The sequence below is a fragment of the Equus caballus genome, chromosome 23, assembly GCF_041296265.1.
Source record: "Equus caballus isolate H_3958 breed thoroughbred chromosome 23, TB-T2T, whole genome shotgun sequence".
NCBI lineage: Eukaryota > Metazoa > Chordata > Mammalia > Perissodactyla > Equidae > Equus > Equus caballus.
This window is the reverse complement of record NC_091706.1, coordinates 65,018,277-65,036,120: the sequence shown is the minus strand read 5'-3', so window position 1 is coordinate 65,036,120 and position 17,844 is coordinate 65,018,277. Positions and strand designations below refer to the sequence as shown.

Here is a 17,844-nt window from a genome sequence, read left to right as displayed (position 1 = left end):
CAAGCGCTAACATTCTTCTTTTCAACTGAGCACTTGATTCTAGAAGGTTCTGTTGCCTTTGTTGTTCTACTAAACAGCATATCCACCAAGTGCTTTGGGAAGGATGAAAGTTGTGTTTTGTGTCTTCATCCTCATCATAAATTTGCACTGTGCTTTAAGTGACACAACAGAAAACCTCTGATTTCTTCCAAAGAACATTCTCCCGAATGTAGTGACATCCTCCATCCCAGTGAGGGCGGAGGGCCAAGGTGTCTGGGTGGGGAGCTGACGTGGTTATTGAAACATGGGGCTTGGCCGTCACTGCATGGTGGGCTGCATGGGCTGCATTGAAATGAAGCCCTGAGCTGACACGGCCAAAAACTTGGGGCCCGAACCTTTCAAAGAAGACCCCTGACCCCTTTCTTTATCCACAAGACTGACTAGGGGTGCACAGCACCTGCCAATCAGAGTGGGCATTAATCTGTCTGGGGCTTTAGTTTCCCTCTGTCCATCACCACTAATTCTTGCTCCTGATGCCCGAATGTCCTTTCCAGAATTTTTACCCCACCCCTGTTTTAAAATTCCTCCCCACAGGATTCGTATGTGAGCATTGCGTTCAGGCTTCACCATAACAGCCTTTATGAAGCTCTCTGCTCTGGAGAACAGTCAAGAGCATGGAGAGGCTGCAGCCCCCGGGGTACGGTCCGAAGTGGGCAGAGGGCTGGAGGTCTTGAGGTCAAGAGGAGGCATGCTGGTGCCCTCTCCTTGTCTGGGATGGCTGGTCCTCGTGTCTTCAAGTTTTGTCCTTGGATTGCGGGACTTTCCTGCCTGCAGGAAAAGTCAGAGAAGTTGAAATGATAGTAAATGTGAACCTAAAAGAGAGACTTTTTTTTAAATTTAAAAACTCTTTCCATCTTGGAGTTCGATTGCAGAAGGGTGCTGAGCAGAGGGGGAGGGTGGAAAGCCCTGGGAGTTGCCTAGTTTCCCCTCGGACACTTCTGTCGAGACAGGGTACTTACGTGACAAATGAGAAGTGAACTCACCACACAGGCAGGAGTCCTGTCATCAGACGTAAGGTGCTCAGACAGGTACAGTGTCACTGGGAATCGCCCACACCTGTTTCCTTCTGTTAGTATAAAGACTTGAGAGAGAACTCATTTTTAAATCACACTAGTTTACACTTCACATCTCCCAGTTTTAAGAAGGTTCTCCATTCCTTCCTTCCTTCCTTCCTTCATTCATCATGTGTTTGTTCGACACATTTTCATTGAGTGCCAACAGTGGGCCTGGCAAAGCTCTAATGCGGTGAATTAAGGACTGTGCCCTGGAACGTATATTCTGTTTCCATGCTTGATGTGCCATAGCTCCTTCTGTTAAACAGTTCGCTAAGGATGCTGAGATTGTCATGAGAGGATGGGTCCGACGACATCCCATTGACACATAAGCAGGATGTCCTTTGGCCTGGTCCGATGGGCCTTTGCCAGTGGGTGCAGTGGCTCTCCAGCCTCAGGAGACAGCCTGAAGCAGGAAGTTGAGGTTTTGGAGACGAGTGGTCAAGCGGCGCACTGTGACTACATGATTGTGCTTGTGGTCCCCGGGCTTGTGAGGTCAGGAAGGCAGCCGAGGATTCAGTGTGGGCTGGAAGATGAGTGGCTGTGTAAAATTAAGCTTAATGTCTCTGTTCCTCTATATTTCTCCAAAATCTGGCAGCATCTCATTTCTTCGTGGCCAGTGTTTGGGCACTGAGAAGGCAAATGGATATATAACGTTTCTACTCAACTCACACTGAAAGAATGGTTTGAATTGTGGTTTTCCCAGGATCCAAATTTAGTAGCAATGACTGTTTTAAGTTGGGAGTGAGGGTGGGTCAGGAAGATTCAAGATAGCGACTTTCAAAAAGGAAAGGTTTTAAGAATATAAGGAGTAGAATTCTCCCCATTATTTTATGATGCAAATTGATGTATATCAAATAGTTAACAGGGAAGGTAGCCGTTAATGATGGCCGGTGAAGCTTTGTTTCGACATACTTCACTTACCTGCTCTGGATACAAGGCAGAATAATCTTCCTTAAAGTTAGCAAACAGGTCCTCCCCAACTCATGGGGCCCATGACAATGATGACAGTTATTGTCGTTATTAGCAGCGGCAGCAGCACTGGGCCTGGGCTGGTGGCAGCTGCCTTCCTCCAGGGACCTCTCACTCCCTGGCCAGTGCTGCCCTCTGGCATCTGCTCACATGTTGCTGGACGTCCAGCGAAGAGAAAGACACAGGCAGAGACCAGGAAAGCATAGACGCTTTGGCATTGGGGGATAGGTGGAGGCAGCTGGTGGATAGTTAATGTTTCTTTTAAAATAGCTTTTATATAAGATAAAATGGAAGAGAAAGAGTTAAGGGAGGAACTTGAACCTAAGGGGATAATGAAAATCCTGAGCATCCTTTGGTGGGTGGAGGTATGCTTTGCAAGGCCCTGTAGATAGGGAGGTAATTCTACCTGAACACATGCTGTGCGTTCTCTCGCAGCCCCTCCGAGACCCTGGCAGGCCCCTCCAGTTGTCAGAGCTTGAGCCTTCTTTAGCCCTCACAGGAACCAAGCAGTTGCCCGAAGAATGAGATAAGCCATGTGTTTTTTTCCTGTCTCTCTTCCTAATTCTTTCCTTCGTCTTCCATGCATAAGTTTAAATGTGATTACTTGAGAATAAAAATAATTGCACAGATCAATTCCACAACAGGAAAAGTGACCTGTTATCATTTGTATGCTTCAGAGCTCCTCTTCCCAAGGGAACCACCCCGAGAGTTCTGCGACGTCCAACCCTTATGAGCTAGACCGAGGGACCTCGGCCACCGAAAGAGGTGAGAGATGCTCTTCTCGTCACTGGAAGTTTGTGGCGCGGAAACGCTTCCCGCAGTGCTCAGGAACTGTAGAGTTGGCTTGCCAGGTCACCCACGTCGGCTGCTGCGGCATAGCGATGCTGGCGATACGTGACACTATTGTCTGGTGGCGGGCGGCAGGGTCACAGGTTCATGAACAGTGGTGTTCTGTTGGGTGAAGCGGTCTGTGCAGCCCCTCTCAGCGTAGTTTGGCTGCACTGAGAATGCTCTCCAGTGCTGCTGCAGGATTTCTCAGCTCTTACCATGCTGATGCCACTCAAGGTTTCCATTTCTAGGAAGATCGTGTTCTTGGAAAAATGTGTCCACTAATAAGTTTAGCAGAAGGCGCAGTCATGGATGGCTGGTAAAAACTGAAGGAAGGCCTGAGTTGCTGGAATCTAGACGTGTCTAGGGAATTGTACTGATTCTGCGAGGCCATGAGAGGATTTCCTATGGGAAGATGCCCCCTCAAGGTTCTCAGAAATGGGGCCTCAGGATGACCTCGGGTTCTCTCTGTGGCCCCAGGTTATTTTTTCATTGGTGAACTTGGTCTGTTTGTTGCTACAAAAACCACTTCAAAACTTATTGGCTTTCACCAGTAACAATCATTTAATTGTCTCGTTTAATTATCTTGGCAAGTCAGGAGTTTGAGCCAGGCTCTGCTGGGTGGTTGTGGCTGGGGGCTTCTCGTAAACAGATTGGGGCTGGAGCTGGGCCAGCTGGGGTGGAGGCCGTGGTGAGGCTGGGCACCGGGGGCTGGCCAGCTGCTCCTGTCTCCACTTAGTCTCCGGGTCCTCTGGCCTCTTCGCGTCTGTGGAGGCTGGCTGGGGCTTTCTCACAGCATGGCAGGTGTCAGGGCGGTCGGACACCTTGCATGGTGTCTGGAGCTTCAAGAGCTGGGGTTCCTGCCAACGAGGCAGGAGGTGCCTGGCCTTTTATAACCTCGCCTGAGGATGTCCCAAAGTCGCTTCTGATATACTCTATTAGTTGACATGGTTACAAAGGCCACGGAGAGGAGGTGACATAGACTGTCTCTCAATGGAAGGAGTGTCAGAATTTTCATAGTTTAAAGCCATCACAGCCCTTAGGAGGGCCCCATCCGCCTTCGCCTCTGGCGTGAAAGACCCTTCCTCAATGCAGATCAGCACAAGAACAGGTCCAGTACAACGGGGATGAGAGGCTTTTTGCTGTCCCCTGCGAGCTGGGACAGACCGTGCCCAGAGAACTCGCTGGCACCATAACTGCCACGGCCTTGAAAGGGGAGGTATGACCACGGGAGGTCGGAGCTGGAGATGATGGGATGTTCACAAGAGATCCAACCCAGGGTTGTGTGTTCCTTGACTGCACTGCAGATGCCCAGAGAGAAGCCATGCCCATGGACACCGAAGTGTACGAAAGCCCCTATGCGGACCCGGAGGAGATCAGGCCCAAGGAGGTCTACCTGGATCGAAACCTGCTGACCCTGGAGGACAACGAGCTGGGCTCTGGTAACTTTGGGACCGTGAAGAAGGGTTACTACCAGATGAAAAAGTAAGTCAAGGCTTTGCACCGTCACACCACACTGCTCTCATGTGAGCTCACATTCTAGAAACTACTGTGTGTAGAGATGGTCCCCAACTCATGATGGTTCAACTTACAGTTTATTGACTTTATGATGGTGCAAAAGTTATACACATTCAGTAGATACCATCCTTCGAATTTTGAATTTTTGTCTTTTCCGGGGCTGCTGATATGCAGTGTGATCCTCTCTCGTGATGCTGGGCAGGGCAGCGGGTGCCGCTGTCCATCAGCCACGCGATCAGTAGGGAGAACAACCCATACACTGGGCACCGTCCTGTTGTTCACTTTCCGCACGGTGTTCAATACATTGCGTGAGACATCCAACACTTTATTATAAAACAGGCTTTGTGCGAGATGATTTTTGCCAAACTCTAGGCTCATGTAAGTGTTCTGAGCATGTTTAAGGTAGGTGAGGCTAAGCTAGGATGTTGGGTAGGTGAGGTGTATTACATGCATTTTCAACTTAGGATATTTTCAACTTATGATGAGTTTATCGGGATGCGCCCCATCGTAAGTCGTGGGGGATCTGTGGTACATATGCTGTGTTCATTTAATCTCAAACATAAAATGTAACTTTGCGTGACTCACTCTTTTTTTATTAACAGTATAGTTTTTTTCATTTCTGGTACAATTCCAATGAAAGCATCCATTATATATATTAACTATGTATATAATAATTATATAAGTTTAGATGTAGTATGTGTGCCTTACAGAGAATTAAAAAATAGAAACAAGCAAAATGTAAGAAAATAAAAACCTCATATTTGTACCACTCAAATACCACTACGGTTACTAACCTGAGTGTATATATTTTTGGGTCTTTATATGCACACACATACACGTATGAATTATTTAATTAAAATGCAAGTATTCAATGATAACAACACAATGTTTTCACTTACTTTGTTTGATTTTTTTGTGTCTTATTTCTCTTACCCAGAAAATTCCTGATTACAAATATCATTGTATATAATAAGTGTAATTATTTATTTGCTTTATCCTATAATTTCGACTAACAATACATATTATACAACAATTAGAATAGCTAAGTTACTAAAATCTCTTTGTACTTCATTTGGTCTTTAGAAGGCATCTCACAGAGAATGTTTAGTAAAAATGCTGGTTTTGAAAGTCCTTTGAAACAAACCCTTTCTTTGAATATATGTTTGAATTAGTATGTTGCTGATGTGAATGTAGTTAGTTAGGTTTAGTTGTTTGATGTTATTTTAAATTTGAGGAATTTCTGTACATTTTTTTTCCTTGAATTGCCAATTTACCTGATTCAAAGGTCAAGAGTATAGACAAAAATGCACAGAAACTCTTGCTTCCAATCCTGCCTCTTCCATATGTGTGGGTGTGTATATGTGGGTGGGTGTGTGTATATATGTATATGTATATAATTGACTGATATGCTTATTTTAAAATATATGCATGTATATCATAGTCATTTTGTAAAATCTATATAAATTATCCTGTATTAAGGCATAAATTTTCTCAACTAGTTTGATACTTAAATTCCTTGCTTAATTAAATATGTAAGGTAATACAGGCATGACTCTAGATGCATAATTTCATCTAGAGGATTTGGGGAGAGGAGAGGTCCTATAGGTCAGTTTGGGGCAGAATGATGTCTTTGCAATACTGAGTCTTCCAATCAGTAAACACGACCCATCCTCCATTTACTTGGGTCGCCTTTATTTTCTCCCAGCAGAGTTGTTTAGTTTTCGGCGAGAGGTCTTGCACAACGCTTTTTGTTAGATTCATTCGTAGGTATTTGGTACTTTTGATGTTGATATATATGGTATAATTTTTAAATTTTATTTGCTAATCCCTGGTGTGGCTTGAATGCAGAAATATAACTGGCTTTGTCTGTTGATCTGATCCGAGCAAGCTTGCTGAATGCACCTGTTATTTCTCACTGATTGTTTCCAGTAGTTTATCTATGTGTTCCTTGACCTGGAACTGTGTCAATTGTGAGTAACACATTTACATAATGTTTTATTTCATCCTATCTAATCCTTATACTTTTAATGCTTCTTCTGGACCTTACTGTGTTAGCTGGAAAGTCATTCGATGTTGAATAAAAGTGCCAGCAGCCTCGCCCCTCATTCTTGATTTCAGGGGAAACTTGCAATACTTCACCATCGGGTTTGTGGCTTCTCGTTATCAGATTAAGGAAGTTTCCTTCTATTCTTATTTTTCTGAGAGATTTGTGTTTAATCATGAAAGTGTATCACATTTTATTGAATACGTTTTGTCTTTGCTCAGATGACTGTGTGGTTTTTCTCCTTTGTTCTGTTTATGTGGTGAATGACACTGATTGATTTCCAAAGGTTAAACCCATCTTGAATTCCCGGAATAAATCCATCTCATTCTTGAATTGTATAATCTTTATATCTTTTTCATAAATCACTGAATTTAACTTGCTTGTACTTCTCTTAGAATGTTTGCATCTGTGTTCCCGAGGGATATCAGTAAATTATTTTCTTGTGATTTCTTTGTCTGGTTGTGGCATCAGGGTAATGCTGGCCTCATAAAATCAGTTGGGAACTTTCCTTCCTAGTTTCCTTTCTGGAAGAGTTTGTGGGTATTATTTCTTCCTTGAACACTGGGAAGAATCAAGAGGTTTTTGCTTGTTAATTTTGACCCCTACCTCCTACCATACACAAAACCAGTTTCAGATGGATGGTAGACTGAAGTGTGAAAACAGTGAACTGTCTATGGATAGCACAGGAGGATACTTTCCATGATCTTGGGAGGAGGATGAGGGGGCTCCTTGGGTGCTGGTGATGTTCCGTGCCTCCATCTGTGTAGGAACTGCAACGTGCGTCCAACGTGTAAATACTCGTTGAGTTCAACACTGAAGTTGTCTGTGCTTTTCTGAATGTATGGTAGACTTACTCTGTTATTCTCTTATTTTACCTATTTTATTGGATAGTTCTGTTTTTATTCTCCTGTTTTGGAGTTCAACAAAAGAGGCAGACTTCCTGCATTCGTGGGACCTGTATCACAGAGAGATGCAGCTTTTCAAATCATGTAGAGCTGAGTTCCATTCATTTATTTAAGCCCCACTATATTAGAAGATTTTCAAGAGTTCAAGCATGACCTGTGGGATGTTTTTATTAGAAAGTGAAAAATAATTAATTTTTTGTAAACTTGTGAGGCTTGCTTAAAATTAACAAAGCTCAATTTTAAAAAGTATTTTGTAAACTATGAGCTTTAACAGTGTCTGCTTTTTAATTCTGCATCCAGAAATTCATTTTTAACATATATTAAAGCAATTTTTATATTCATATACACTACACATAATCTAAGATGGTAAATCTCAAGATGTTACAGGAATCCATGTATGTCATAGTTTTTAAGGGTTTATTTGGAAATTATTTAAATATTCTACAATATGTGGGCTTTCGGTTTAGAGGGGACATTATTTAGCACTCCCCCACTATTTTTAACTAGTAAGGTGTTACTCTCTTTGCCTATAAAATGAAAGAATGTGGTTGGAAAACTAGTCATTTGTAACATGGCTTCTTCAGATGCGTTTCCATTCTGTTGCTGGTATTTCCATAACACCGCTTCTAGCATAGAACTTCTGCTTCAACGAAGGTGATTATGTAGAATGAGCCACTTTGAAAAGTTTCTTATGTGTTATGATTTCTTTTGCAGGGTCGTGAAAACAGTGGCTGTGAAAATCCTGAAAAATGAGGCCAATGACCCTGCTCTTAAAGATGAGTTATTAGCAGAAGCCAATGTCATGCAGCAACTCGACAATCCTTACATCGTGCGTATGATCGGGATCTGTGAAGCCGAGTCCTGGATGCTGGTCATGGAGATGGCGGAACTGGGTCCACTCAATAAATATTTACAGCAGAACAGGTATCTTTAGGTGCCCCAGAAGCTTATGCTGTGAGAGGCAGGGCCCACCTGGTTTCTCCGGGAAGCCTTCTCTCCTCCCACGCCTTTGCAGTGTTTGTTCACACTCAGGGACCTTGAGAGACGCGGGAAGGGAGCTGTAGTTAGTCTTCAGATCAAGTGTTCGTTTAGCTCTTATTGTGCAAAGAAAAACTGTAATCTAACAATTTGGTCTTTGTTCTCCTTCGCTCACTCTGTGTTGGCTTGATGAGAGAATCAGTCTTAGAATGTCTTGGCAAGTAATCTCCCCTCACTAGGCAGCACACACTCTTTTTAAAGAAATATTTAAATAAACATTTTATAAGGGGTAGCAGTGCTGTCTTCCACGTCTGGCTGATATCTACATTCCCATGATTAATTCTGAAAATGTCCATTGCTATTGACTGATTGCAACCACCGATGGAGTAATCATGCTGTGCTCGTTGATAGCCATTGCCGAGAGGGGGGAAGTCATGTAGACTAAGTCATCACAGTAGCCACTGATGGCTCATCCCATTTTCTACATTACATTTGTACTTTACTTAGGTTGTGTCTTTAGCCTTCATAGAAGGGAGCTGTTGGTAGACCCACTTCACAGGTGAGAAACTGAGACTTGGAGGTGGCTTTCTTGCCTGTCCATATTGGAACAAGGATTCCAGCTGAAGCCTGGCTCTCCATGAGCTGGGTCTGACCACCCCGTTAGAATGCCTTTTATGCAATTCAAAGCACACCTTGAAAATCAAACCAGCTGAACACCAGGAGAATGGTGTTCAGTTTTGAACAACTTTGGTTAATGAGGTTATTTGTCACCACTCATGACTCTTTCTTAAGAAGAATAAGAAATGAGAGGGATCATCTTCTGACTGTGTGAGGAGAACATTTGGTTGTTCTGAAATGGACTGTTGTCCGCTGTCACTAATGACACATTTGCGACTTTCAGGCATGTCAAGGATAAGAACATCATCGAGCTGGTTCATCAGGTTTCTATGGGAATGAAATATTTGGAGGAGTCCAATTTTGTGCACAGAGATCTGGCTGCAAGAAATGTATTGCTGGTTACTCAACATTATGCCAAGATCAGTGATTTTGGACTTTCCAAAGCACTTCGTGCTGATGAAAGCTACTACAAGGTAGGAACACTTTAACCAATACCAGAGCAGCAGGTAGTAAAAACCTGAAATGCAAATGTGTGTTTGCTTTATTTTATTATGGTAGAGTTTTAAGAAGGAATTTCCCTATTTAAAAATAACTATGTAAAAATGTTCTTGTTAAACTTTGACTCTGTTGTTAAAAAAAATGGAAATACTCTAATATATCTCAACTTGGGATTTACTCAGAATAGTACCTTTCAAGCTATGTTCCTTGGAACAATAGGGAATCAAGGCATTCGTTGATGATTTATTTCAATAAAAGAAAGGAGTTCCTTCGTTAAACTGCTTTGGAAAATATGGATTCAACAGCTTGACTCTTGCAGGATGTCTCAGAACCCTTCTCTGAACCCTCAAATGAACTCACAGCAACTAAAAAAGGCAAAACAATAAGAAAGCCCCATCCTCAGGGGAACTCAGTCACAGTGTGTATGTAGGGTCTATGTTGGTCAGTTGGAAAATGTAATGAGAGTGGGACCCAGATAGCGGAAGAGGGTGCCAAGAACAGGGTGCCAAGAACTCTTCAGTTCTCTGGGAACATCCAGCGTTCTCAGAAATAGATGACATACGTTGAAGATCTCCTGTGAATGGCAGGTGGGGGCTGTGGGATTGCCCTGAGTTCCACCCCCTGGAGTGGCTGGAGACGCACACCTAAGTGACCACACCCACCCACTCACCCTTTCTCTGAGAGGCAGGCATGGATATGGCAGGTGGTAGGGGACAGTGGATCTTGGTCAGTTAAGGGTCAGCATGAAGGACAAATGACAGGAGCAGAGCTTCCATCATAGCTCCTTTTCACTCCATTCCTCATGGAGAAGCTGGCCTGGGAGTAGAGCCCCTTCAGAGATGAGCCATCATTAGAAGAGCATCAGGTGAGCCCTTTACAGAGACGCTGGGAAGTGGAGCAAAGGAGACAATAGCCTAGAATGAACCACAGGTAGACACCAGAAAAAGAAGTAGGTTTTAAAGTTAGAGATGCTTTGGAAGATGCACTTTATCATGATAACTGAAGAGAGCAGAAAATATAGACTATCTAAAACAAGCACTCAGAGAGAAGATGGAGAGCTTGAAATAACAAATTGTCCCAAAACTTAGTGGGTTAAAACAACACAACACGTTTATTTACGCACAGTTCTGCACTGTGGGTGGGGCTCAGGGGGATGGTGCATTGCTGCTCCACACAATGTCTTGGGGGTGGTCCAAGGAGGTGGGAGGATCCATTTCCACTCTGCTCACTCACAGAACTAGTGACTGATTTGACATGGGCTTCATCTGGAACCTCCACTGGGCTGACCCATTAAACAATAACACACCTGCTTGTGGTCTCTGCATGTGCCGCTGGGCTTCCTCACAGCTTGGCAGCTGGGTCCTGACAGCAAGTTACCCAAGAGGCAGGAAGTGGAGGCTGCCAGGCTTCTAAGACCTGGGCCCAGAAACTGGCTCAGAGTCCCGTCGACCTCAGTCTATTGGTCAGAGCAGCCACAGCCCACCCAGATTCAAGAGAGGAGGAGGACAGACCCCACCCTTGCGAAGAGAAGTGTCAAAGAATGCGAGGGCCAGTTTTTAAAACTGCCGCAGATGTTAAACAACATGCCATTGAAAAGTAAACCAGTGAATTTCTAAAAATCAGTGAAGAAGAGGAAGAAAATATAGAAGACACTATAGAAATAAAAGCCATAGAATCTGGACCAAGGTGTCCGGGTAGGAGACCCAAGCCTCCATCCCCCAACAAAAATCAACAATTAGACAGCTAGCCATGAGGGAAACAGCTCGGGGAGAGCTCTGGAGTCCACTTAAGAAGCTTCAGCAACACAGTGGGACAAAAAAAACGGAGAATAACTGCACAAAAAGGGTAGGAAAATGGCTTCATTTTGCCTGCATCATCCCATCCCCAGGCCAGCATTACTCAGCACCAGGCAAGAACCACCCAGCTAGAAAAAGCTCCCCGTGCCAGGAAAGGGAGAGTGGTGAGCAACCAGCTGCCCCAGCCTTTCAGGGCACTGCATGAAGGACCCACTTCAGTTTTACCCTATCCAGAGACCAGCAAAGCTGAGATGTCTGGAGACAGCTAGGAACAAGGAAGAAGGGCACGGGGCTGCCACCATCAGCCACATAGCGGGAACGACCGTGGTCCCCGGTGAGCTGCTCTGCAGACCACCCCAGCAGCCTTCACTGCTAAGGACTTCAACAGCCCTTGCAGGTGCCGCAGAGCCCCCAGCTCTCATCACTGAGGATTTCATTGTGGACCCCAGCAGACTGCTCTGCAGAGGCCCCCAGCAGCTTGACCTGCTGAAGAAACCAATGCCAGCACGGCCTCTGCAGAATCCCACAGATTTCACTGCTGAGGTTTTCTCTCCTCAGGTTTTCACATTGACAGATGCCAGCTGCCTAAGTCCTTCTTTGCTCCCTTCCACCCACTCACCCGCCAGAGTGCAGGATCTACACCAGCAGCCAGCCTCTGCCACTGTGGCTGCATGCATGCATGCAAGACGACAGTCCATACCCCCATGGATGACCCCCACCACTATGTGCACACACCTGTGGCTGTCTCCTGCAGCTGTGCACCTGTATACCTCCAGCCCAACTCCCACCTCTGGCCCCCACTGCTGTGCATGTACCTGGGAGGAGCCCCTACAGCCGCAGGAGTTCACGCTGACAGCCAAGTCCCCTATGGCTCATATGGGCTTGTATCTGACCTTGTCCCTTGTCACTGGTCTGCACCACTGGGCTCACTAGCAGCTGTGCACCTACATTCTGCTGACCTGACTCTCATCACCAGCCTCCACTGCAGTGGGAGTGGATGTCAACAGCCAGGGACCCTGCAGCTGCTAGGGTGACCACAGATGGCCCCAGCCCCTACTGCTGGGCGTGGCGCTTGCCACTACATGTGTGTCTGCAGCTGGGCCCTGTCACTACATGCACACCTGCAGTCAGGCCCTACAGCTACCACTGGCTCTGGCCACAACTACCACCTGCCTGGTCCCTAACTACTGGCCCTGGTGGCACTGCTGAGGATTCCAACAACCATTGAAGCCACTGCAGACCCCCCACAGCTATCACCAAGGATCATGCAATTGTCATTGTTCTGGACCCCAGAGACCTAAGCCAATGAGACATCATGCACCCCCCTGGACCTGGAGCCATCACGTAGCCCCACACTTGGCACCCTGCACCACTAGACCCAGGGTCAGAGCATGCTCCAGCATGTCCATACCTACCAGCGAAAGTCTTTCTTTACCAAAGTCAATCCGTCAAGCTTGGAAGAGGTGACTGCTTCTTCAAATGTGCAGGTGACCATGTAAGGCTACAAGGAATCACAAAAAATCGTGGAAGCATGACACCATCAAAGGAATGCAGTAAACTTCCAGTAACTGTGCACAAAGAAATGGAGGTACACAAATTGTCTCACAAAAAATTCAAAATAATTGTTTCAAAAATGCTCAGAGTTACCAATGAATACAGATAAACAATTTAACAAAATCAGGAAAGTAATACCAGAACAAAATGAGAAGTTCAGTGAAGGGATAGATAACATAAGAACGGAGCAAACAGAAATTTTGGAGCTGGAGAATACAATGATTGCACGGAAGAATTCGAGAGAGCTTCAACAGCAGAGTGGACCAAGCGTAAGGAAGCATTAGTGGACTTGAAGACAGATCATTTGAAATTTATCCAGTCAGAGGAGCCAAAAGAAAAAGAATGAAGAAAACTTACAGGGCTTTTGGGACACCAATAATAGAAACCATCTACAAATTATTTGAGTCCCAGAAGAAGAGATGGAGAAATTGGCAGAAGGTTCTTTAAAGAAATAATGGCTGAGGCTTTTCAAATCTGGGGAGAGATTCGGACATCCAAGTTCACGAAGCTCGTAGGTCCCCAAATAAACTCAATTCCCGTGGATCTTCTCCAAGACACGTTATAATAAAACTGTCAAAAATCAGACCAAGAGACAATCTTAAAAGCAGCAACAGAAAAGAAGCTTGTCACTTACAAGGGAAGGCCCATAAGGCCATCAGCAGATTTCTCAGCAGAAACCTCACAGATCAGGAGATGGTAGGATGAAATATTCAAAGTGCTGAAAGGAAAAAATTGCCAACCAAGAATACTTTATGTGGCAGGGCTGTCCTTCAGAAGTGAGATGACATAAAGACTTTCCCAGATAAACAAAAGCTGGTGGAATTCATCACCACTAGACCTTCCTTACAAGAAATTCTGGAAGGAGTTCTTCAAGCTGAAATGAAAGGACACTAAGGAGTAACATAAAAAGATATGAAAATATACCACACATTGGCAAAGATAAGTTTATAGTCAAATTCGGAACACCCCAATACTGTCATATGGTGGTATGTGAATCACTTAAAGGTTAAAGGACAGAAGTACTAAAAATACCTATAGCTACAATAATTTGTTAATGGACACACAATATAAAAAGATGTAAATTGTGATGTCAAAAACATAAAATGTTAGGAGAGGAGTAAGAGGGTAGAGTGTTTGTATACAATTGAAGTTAAGTTGTTATCACCTTAATATAGAGCCTTATATTCGTAAAATGTTGTATGTGAGTCTCAGAGTAACCACAGAGCAAAAGCCTCCAGCAGATACACACAAGACAAAGAGAAGAGAATGAAAGTATCCCACTATGGAAAATCATCAAATCACAAAGGAAGACAGCAAGAGAGGAAGGAGGAACAAAGGAACTACAAAACAGACAGGAAACAATAAGATGGCATTAGTAAGAACTTACCGTCAATGATTGCTATGATTGTAAATATATTAAGTTGTCCATCAAAAAGCATAGAGTGGCTGAATGGGTTTTAAAAACAAGACCCAACTATATATGCTGTCTACAAGAGGCTCACTTCAGCTTTAAGGACACACATAAACTCAAAGAAGGGATGGAAGAAGATATTCCATGATAATGGAAGCCAAAAGGTAGCAGAAGTAGGTGTATTTATATCAAACAAAACAGACTTTCAGTCAAAAACTGTAACAAAAGACAAAGAACATCATCATATGATGACAAAGAGGTCAATTCATGAAGAGGCTAGAACAATTATAAATTTGTATGCACTCAACATTGGAGAGCCTAAATGTATTAAGCAAATACTAACAGATCTGAAGGGAGAAATTAGACCATAATAGCAGGGCTCTTCATACCCCACTTTTAACAATGGATAGGTCATCCAGACAGAAAATCAATACGGAAACATTGGTCTTGAAGTATACTTTAGACTGGACAGACACAACAGAATTCACAGGGGAATTCTACCAAACATAGAGAGAATCAACACCAACCCTCTTCAAACTCTTCCAAAAAATTGAAGAGGAGGGAACACTCTCAAACTCATTTTACAATGCAAGTATTACCCTGATACCAAAGCACGATAAGGATAATACAGGAAAAAAAAAAAAAACTACAGGCCAATATCCCTGATGAACATTGATGCAAAAATCCTCAATAAAATACTAGCAAACCAAATTCAACAACACGTCAAAAGGATCATGCTCCATGATCAAGTGCAAGGATGGTTGAACATACACAAATCAATAAATGTGATACACCACATTAATAGAATGAAAGATAAAAATCATATGATCATCTCAATAGATGCAGAAAAAGCACTTGACAAAATTCAACGTCCTTCCATGATAGTCTTAACAAAATAAGCATAGAAGGACTATGCCTCAACACAATAAAGGCCACAATGACAAGACCACAGCTAACATTAAACTCAGTGGAGAAAGGTTGAAAGCTTTTCCTCTAAGATCAGGAATAAGAAAAGGGTGACTGACTGATACTACTCCTATTCGATGTAAGTACTGGAAGTCCTAGCCAGAGCGGTTAGGCAAGAAAAAGAAATAAAAGGCATCCGTACCTAAAATGTAGACGCAAAATTGTCTCTATTTGCAGATGGCATGATCTTACACATAGAAAACCCTAAAGACTCCATCAAAAAACTGTTAGAATTAATCAACGAATTCAGTAAAGTAGCAAGGTACAAAATCAACATACAAATATCGGTTGTATTTCTATACAGTAACAATGAATTATCTGAAAAGAAATAAAGAAAACAATCCCATTTACAATAGCATCAAAACAGTAAAATATTTAGTAATAACTCTAACCAAGGAAGTGAAAGATCTATACACTGAAAAACTATAAGCCATTGATGAAAGAAATTGAGGAAGACACAAATAAATGGAAAGATAACCAGTGTTCATGGATTGGAAGAGTTAATATTGTTAAAATGTCCGTACTACGCAAAGCCATCTATAGATTTAATGCAAATCTGCATCAGAATTCCAAGGGCAGTTTTTACAAAATAGAAAAAGCAATCCTAAAATTCATATGGAACCACAAAAGACCCAGAATAGCCAAAGCAATCTTGAGAAAGAACAAAGCTGGAGGCATCATCCTTTCTGTTTCAAGCTATATTATAAAACTATAGTAATCAAAACAGTATGGTACTGGCATAAAAAATAGACACATAGACCAATGAAACGGAATCAAGGGTCCAGAAGTAAACTTGTGCAAATACGGTCAACTAATATTTGAAAAGGGAGCCAACAATACTCAATGTGGAAAGGATAGTCTTCAATAAATGGTGTTGGAAAAACTGGACATCCACATGCAAAAGAATGAAATTGGACACCTTTCTTACAATACACAAAAATTAACTAAAAATGGTTTAAAGACTAAATGTAAGACCTGAAACCATGAAACTCTTAGAACAAAACATATGGAGAAAGCTCCTTGACATGGGTCTTGGCAATGAGTTTTTGTATAACACCAAAAACACAAGCAATGAAGCAGAAACCAACAAGTGGGATGACATCCAACTAATAAGTATCTGCATGGTAAAAGCAACAATCAACACAATGAAAAAGCAGCCTGTGGAATGGGAGAAGATATTTACATGTCACATACCTGATAAGGAGTAAATATCCAAAATATATAGGGAACTCATACAACTCAATATTAAAAAAAATAATAATCTGATTAAAAAATGGCTAAGGGACCTGAATAGACATTTTTCCAAAGAAGACACATAAATGGCCAAGAGGTACATGTAAAAGTACTCGACATCACTGATTATCAGGGAAATGCAAATGACAGCCACAATGAGATATCACCTCACACTAGAATGGCTGCTGACAAAAAGACAAGAGATAACAAGTTTTTGAGAGGGTGTGGAGAAAAGGGAAGCTCATGCCCTGTTGGTGGGAATGTAATTCGGAGCAACTACTATGAAAAACAGTATGGAGATTCTTCAAAAAGTGAAAAATATGCTCCAGCAATCCACTTCTGGGTATTTGTCTGAAGGAAAGGAAGTCACTATCTAGTAGAGATGTCTGCACCCCCATGTTCATTGCAGCATTATTCACACCAAGATGTGTGAATAATCTGAATAATAGATGTGTGAAATAATCTGAATAATAGATGTGTGAAACAACCTAAGTGTCCACTGATGGATGAATGGATAGAGAAAATGTGGTATATGCATATAATATGATATATATAATTTAGCCATTAAAAAAGAAGGATATCCTGCCATTTGCAACAATGTGGATGAAGCTGTGAGGGCATAAGCTATGTGAAGCTTAAGGGCATTGTGCTAAGTGAAATCAGTCAGACAGAAAATGACACTCTATGATCTCACTTATATGTGCAGTCCAGAAAAACAGAATTCATCACAACAGAGAGTGGGAGAGACTGGTGGGAGAGATGGGTGCAGGTGCTCACAGGGTGCAAACTTCCAGTTATAAGATGAACCAGCTCTGGGACCCTAATGTACAGCGTGGTGAGTCTAGCTAACGATACTGTATTGTGTACTTGGAAGTTGCTGAAAGAATAGATATTAAATGTTCTCACCATAACAACAACAACAACAAAGTGGTAATTATGGCAGGTGGAGGATGTGTTGATGAACCTTATCACTATAGACACTTTGCAATATATATGTGTATCAAATCATCATATTGTACAAACAATAAAAGCCAGGTTAGGAGCAGCAAAAAGAGACTGAACACTACCGACGAGATGGGGCCATGGAGAATTTCTTTAAGAAAATAAAGTGAAATGGAAAAGAATAAAATGTTAAATAAGATTATAGAGAAATGATCGCGATGAAAGCAAATGAGCTGGGCTCTCGGAGAGCCGTGCACGGCAGCTGGATCTGTGCAGCACCAGGACTGTACACGCAAATGCCCTTTGACCCAGCACCTCCTTATGAGTCCCCTGGACACGGGGCAAACACGCACCGGCAGGAAGGTTCATTCTACCGTGATGTGTAATAGCAAAACCCAGGGCGCTACTCTGTGTCCTCTCAGCAGGCAGCTGGTTAAGTGAGTCATAGTAGAAGAGCGTGCTATGAACTCTTCCAAAAGTGACTTTGTTT

General features: G+C 42.9%; 1 protein-coding gene across 2 annotated transcripts in view; it reads left to right on the top strand.

Moving 5' to 3' along the window:
- SYK (spleen associated tyrosine kinase) overlaps positions 1-17,844 on the top strand; it is a 94,862-nt gene that overhangs the window by 66,862 nt on the left and 10,156 nt on the right. For both annotated transcript variants that reach the window (XM_023627555.2, XM_023627554.2), the window contains 4 exons: positions 2,741-2,828; positions 4,199-4,376; positions 8,073-8,282; positions 9,238-9,427. In XM_023627555.2, the coding sequence (XP_023483323.1) occupies positions 2,741-2,828; positions 4,199-4,376; positions 8,073-8,282; positions 9,238-9,427 (666 nt within the window). The remainder of the gene's footprint in view (positions 1-2,740; positions 2,829-4,198; positions 4,377-8,072; positions 8,283-9,237; positions 9,428-17,844) is intronic.